We start from the raw sequence: 6,000 nt of genomic DNA, 5'->3' as shown, positions 1-6,000 counted from the left end.
AACTATATTGTACATGATTTAGGGGATACATTGTTAAAACCTGTCCATGCGGACCTCTGGGACACATAGGGAAGTTTAGGAAACTTTCTCCTTCATAGTTTCTTTTAATGGCTGTTACATATTAGCTTGGCTTTGTTGTTAGTATCGATTGAATCTACTCTAAGAAAAAACAATGATGTTTTGAGAACCTTTAGAATTATTTTAAGTACATACAGAAATATTAGGTACAATCTATTATAAATATCTTCTGAAGTTTTAGCTAAGCACCTGATGATGTAATCACTTAGGGTATATAAATCTGACTGTGAGAAAATAAAGGAGAGACCATGCTTGCACATACAGAGCGTTACTGATTTATTTAACCTCCCCTCGCCGACGCTGTCCATCCCTCGGGTATTCCTGGACCTGCAGGAGCTGGACTCCCGCCCTTGGTCACTGTGTAATATACTTTAAATTTTTGTTGAGATAAGGTCGTCTCACTCTTTATGTTGCTAGTTTTTCTAGCTTATTGTGCAATACTGATTTTTAGTGTTATTTAAGGATATTTTAAGTGCTAATTAATGTTTCACTGAGAATATCACTGTGGATAAATAAGTTGATTATGTAACTTGAAAAAACAACCCAGTTAGACGTGAGGGTTCCAGCTGACGGATGGGGCTCTGAGAGCCAGCAGCCTGTCCTGGTCCCAGACCAGATGTGCCGAGGCTGCGACCCTGCTGTGTCCGTGCCAGCTGAGCAGGTGACGGAGCTGCTGGCGGTGAGAACTGCGAGTCCTGCCGTGCGGCTGCCCCTCACCCTCCCGGCCCTCTGTCCTCTCACGAGGGTCCCCGGCCTCTGGGATTCCAGCAGCTCCCACCACAGGGGACCCACCTGCCCACCAGCATTTCAGGGCCCGGGGACCCCTGGAGGGGCGGGACCCAGGTGGCCTGTGCAGGAAGCTGCCGTCACCTGGTGGCCCCTGCAGGGTTGCACCACCGAGGCCCCAGGAGCCCGTGTGAGAACCAGCTCTAAGCCGACCCTGAGAGCCGTCTCGGGGGCAGGACACCCCCTACCACTGCCGCTTAGGCTTCTGGTTCACAGCCCTGAGGTGTTGGGGAAATGGCCCAGTTGTGCTCCAGTCGTTCTGCCAGCTCTGAGCAAGTGGACCCTTCACACGTTCCCTTTTGTTACTAACAACCTGGCGTGTGCGGAGCCCACTGAGCGGAGGTGACGTGCAGGTGCCGGCTGAGCACTGACCCACGTCACCCCACGTCTTCAGTTACTGCTCATCAAAGCGCAGGAGACCAACGCTAGGCGGGCCCATTTTACAGATGAGGAAGGCGGTGTGCCAGGATGACAGCCCGTGGCTGATGGAGACGGCGTTGAGAACCGAAGATCCTACACACACGGCACGCTAGACGCCAGCCAGTGCGCGTATGAACGTACACGACAGAGAACTTCACGTGGGAGCGTGCTGGATTTGCCAGCATGTTTTCCAAAGGTGCTGTGAGGCCGTGAACTTTGAGGGGCAGAGCTTTGCCTTACAAGCTCCCACGGGAACCAGGTTCAGAGAGCCCAGGCTCCGGGCTCAGAGACAAATGAGGCCGTTGCTCAGGGCTGTCCACCCGTGTTGGCGTCTGTTTCCACACGCTGGATGCCGCGGTAGACATGATGCCCCCAGAGACGTCCAAGTCCAGATCCTCAGGCCTGTGAACATGTTCGTTTCTACAGCAAAGGGAGCTAAGTTGCAGGTGGGATCAAGGTTTCTACTCAGTTGATCATAAAAGGGGATCTTGTCCTGGATGATCCAGGTGGGCCCAGGGTGGCCCAGGGGAAGGGGACAGTGGAGGGAGCTCGGAGAGATGGATGTGACAGCTCCAAGACGGAGGAAGGGGCCGGGAGCCAAGGCATGTGGGGGCCTCTGGGACGTGGAGAAGGCAGGAAACGGATTTGTTCCTGAAGTTCCAGGAGGAACACCGTTCTGCTGACACCGTGGTTTGGGGCCCGTTAGATACGTGTTGGACTTCAACCCGCGGGACGGTAAGGTAATAAATTACGTTGTTGTAGCCACTGAGTTTGTGGTGACCTGTTAACGGCGGCAGCGCCCGTGGGCTCTGCTTCTGCAGAGGAAGCCGGGTCTTTCTAGGAGGGCAGGAAGCCTGACCTTTACTGGAAGGAGTCCTTAACCGCGCGTCGGACAGTGAACAAAGCTCTGTCTCCCAAGGCTGTTCGCTGTGTAGACACCCGTGGAGAGCCGCCTGGAGAGAGGCAGCCAGGGCCCCTTCTCAGGAGAGCTGGTGTATTAGAAAACAGACAGGATCTTCCTGGGCCACTGCCCACCAGCCCCCGGGCCCTTCCCCAGGCCGTGGCCGGCCGGAGCCCCAGGGCAGCAGGAGAGCCTGTGCCGGCCTGGAACTCACCTCCCTGTTTGCTCAGGTCTCAGCGGGGACAGCCTAATTTCCAGGTTTCTAGTGTTTTTCTTCTGCTGTTACTAAAATCCGCTGTTCAGCACAGTCAGCGAGTAGCCTTTGTTTCAACATTTACATTTGAAGCGAAGCCCCCAGGCCACAGACTTTGCAAAAGGTCAGTTCCCCCTCGGAGAAAGCAGGTCACCTCAGGAGAGGAAGGTGCAGCCCCTCTCTGCAGGGGGGTCCAGGGAGGCTCAGTGCCTTCTCTCCGTGGGGGTTGTCGTAGCTCTTCCCCTTTTCTACAGTCGTGGACACACTAACAGTCAGACTTCAAGAGAAGATTTCTTCTTTCCCCTTTGATTCACGTTTTTATAAAATAAGCAAAACTTAGTTGCAGCCAATATGGACAACAGGGACTTTTTCTGGTGGGAATAATAGAAATTTGAAATAAACCAACCTCTGCCTTGTGATATTTTGTATCTTGAGACCTTAGTCAGCTTCCAGCAAAATAACACACTTGTGAAGATCAAACCTGCTTTTTAGATTCTTGTGTTTGTCGTGTTTGCTTTACAAACACCTAATTGAGACTATAATATTCTTAATATTGATGTCACTTTTATATTTAAAATGAAAGTGTTTCTTAATGATTTAAAAGGAATGGGGGGCAGATTTAATTCCTAGGTAAGGTTACAGATGCGTCAGAGCCCGGACGCTGGGGCCGTGTGTCTGGACCCCTCCTGCCCGCTGGGTCTGAGGCCAGTTCTGCAGGAGCCAGGCTCCCTCATCTGTCTTTTGAACCAGGATATATTGAACCCTGGCTGCATCACTGCCCTTTGCTCTGTTTTGCTAGAGAGAGGATTTGAATACGGGTCCTCTCGGTTGTTTGCATGTGACCCCAGAAGCGAGAATAAGCGCACGTGAGTCTCAGCCCCTAATTCGTAGGTGGAGGAAACTGTGACGAACACGCTGGGCAAATCCGCTAAGCCCCAGGGGCCTGCGCACCTCCTTCCCACTCCCGGGACGGTACCTTCTCATCGTGGAGTAGACGGCCTCGTCCACCAGCAGCTTGCTCGCCTCCACGATGCCCCTGACTCGACACTCCTCCGTCTCTCCTACGAACGAAGCATCACACCGTCAAACGCAAAGTTCGCAAACTCTCCGCCACGTGCAGCTGGATGTAGTGACAACCACGCGGCGTCTGGGCCCCTCCCCCCTGGGGTCCTGGGTCCGTTTCCCCATCTTAAGTGAGTGTTGGTTCCTCGCTGGCAGAGACCCTGGGGATGGGGCGGGGAGGGGCCCGGCACCACCCTTGCGCGGGCAGCCCGGCCATTCCTGCTTCTCAGTTGCCCTAGCCACCTCCAGGGCTTCGGAATAACTTCTTTTCTGAGCGTTTTAGTTACCTAAACCAGTGGTATGGAAAGTTTATAATAATAGTTGCCTATTTTAACTTGTGCATTTAAGAGAAGATAAACGACTCCAATACACCAGCAGTTTGCAGTGAAAAGACCCTTATTTTTTATTTTCGTGTTTAATGCTTGGCACGTTTAACAAGTTCTGTGGTATGAATGTTTGTGTTTCTCCGAAATTCGTATGTTGACATCCTGGCACTCGGTGGAACAGCGTCAGGAGGAGGGGCTTTGGGAGGTGATGAGGTCGTGAGGATGGAGCCCCCAGGATGGGGTACCTGCCCTCGTATAAGGGACCCATGAGCTCCCACCCCTTCCTCCAGGCGAGGACACAGTGAGAAGACCCCGTCGGTGAACCAGGAGGAGGGTCCTCGCCAGAATCTGAAGGTGCTGGAGCCTTGATCTGGGACTTCCGGCCTCCAGAGCGTGAGAAGCAGAGGTCTATTGTTTATAAGCCCCCCAGTCCATGGTTCCGTGATCGCATCCCAAATGGATGAAGGCAATAATTTAAGATTCCATCTTGGGGTTAAAACGTGAGGTTCCAAATGAACGTTATAAAGTAGGCGACTCCTTCCAATAATGCACGCAAGTAACTTCCGTTACTAAATTACCTTTTGCATAATCAATACTTCATCAAAGGAAATGCATTCATTTCTAAGAATAAATAGAATATCAGAATGTTCTTGAACGTTACACATCTAAATAGAAAGAAAGCTATTTTTAAAATGGTAAATTTCCATATCTTTAGAATTACGTAGGCATAGCATATTCCAGAAAATATATTACATTCCTGAGCAAATTTAGGAGGATTAAGTTACCGGATAGCTTTTGTCCTAAAATTTAACGGAAGATTTTGTGGCAAGAAGAAGTAAAGGGACTCGAAACTGTAAGAAAAGTTCGGGGGATTCAGACGGCAGGTTCCTGGGAGGCGGAGACCTTGTCAGAGTCCATCCTGCATCCAGGAGCCCAGCGTGGGGTCTCGGCCCGGGTGGACCCGCAAAGGCGCCTTGGAGGACGGCCGGGTTTCGCCTCCAGCCCCTCAGTGCCCTTCCCTAGCCATCAGCGCACGTTCCACAGCGTGACTCCCTCTCGTCCTTTCTCGGTGCCTCCTCTGCCCCTCCAACCCCGGGCTGGTGGGGGGCGCATGGGGCGGAAGCGGCCTCAGCTCGGCCATGGGTTCCTGCCGTGGGGCCTGAAGCACACGGCGGGCGTGCGGCACAGGAAGGGGGCAGAGCAGGGGAGTCAGGGGGACCCCAGCAGAGCCACCAGCCTGGGGCTGCAGAGCCCGCAGGAGAGGCCAGGCTTTTCAGGGACCCCTGCCCTGGGGCTGGAGGGGATTTCACTCAGCTCTCAGGACTGGGAGCCCCACGAAAGCTTGGGGTTTAAGGCCCTGTGACCTTCATGTATTTCCTTTCGTTCCCATCCAAACCCTCCGTCCACATTTTCGTTTCTGAGGTCAGCCTGGCCCTGCGTTGGCCGAACGCACTGACCCCCCGCCTCTTAGGTCTCCTGCAATGAGATCAACTGCCGGCTCTTCGCAGGCACTTGGCAGTTATTTGAGAACGGATTCAGTAAAAAGAAAAATGTTTATCTGTCACCACTATCTTTGGAATTAACAGTTGCTAGAGAGATCCTTTTCTCGACGATATTAACATTGTCATTTAAGCGTAATCGATCATATTTGACTTATTCTCCAGTATCTTTTCTTACTATGAAATAGTTTACCGAGTTCCTAAAGATAGTGTTACAGGCTTGCAGATTATTATCTCTTCAGATATTGCATAAGAAATATATTTTTCTGCTGAAAATTCCCCGTAAAAGTGTAGTTCTCATCTTGCATTGCCTCCAGTCTCTGCCGGAAGCGGGCAGATGTGACCCGTTTCGTCTCCTCCTCACCGTGTGGGGTGTCGGGCTCATCTCCCTTCCTGGCTCTTCAATCACCTCCTTCAGCTCCTGTTGAGCAGCCACAGGGGCACAGGGTGGCGTCCAGAGACGCAGCATCCGACCGTAGCATCACAGACTGGGAGATCTGGAACCTAACCTCTTCTTTTCAGATCTGAAAACTAAATTCGAGGGAGTTTCCTGATTCGTCTGATCTGGAGACATCAGCCTTCTGAAGTTGGGTACCGCCCGAGGGGGTGCGCTGCCCCTGGAAGGTCCCCTCCGTACGTGGTCATCTCATGTGGAACCGTTATGCAAGAAAACAC

General features: G+C 52.1%; 1 protein-coding gene across 1 annotated transcript in view; it reads right to left on the bottom strand.

Moving 5' to 3' along the window:
- Positions 1 to 6,000, bottom strand: part of TPO (thyroid peroxidase) — a 34,510-nt gene that overhangs the window by 25,694 nt on the left and 2,816 nt on the right. The window contains exon 2 of the mRNA XM_024118961.1: positions 3,415 to 3,499. Coding sequence (XP_023974729.1) covers positions 3,415 to 3,499 — 85 coding nt within the window. The remainder of the gene's footprint in view (positions 1 to 3,414; positions 3,500 to 6,000) is intronic.

Source organism: Physeter macrocephalus, chromosome 12 (genome assembly GCF_002837175.3).
Source record: "Physeter macrocephalus isolate SW-GA chromosome 12, ASM283717v5, whole genome shotgun sequence".
NCBI lineage: Eukaryota > Metazoa > Chordata > Mammalia > Artiodactyla > Physeteridae > Physeter > Physeter macrocephalus.
This window is presented reverse-complemented; position numbering and strand designations above follow the sequence as displayed.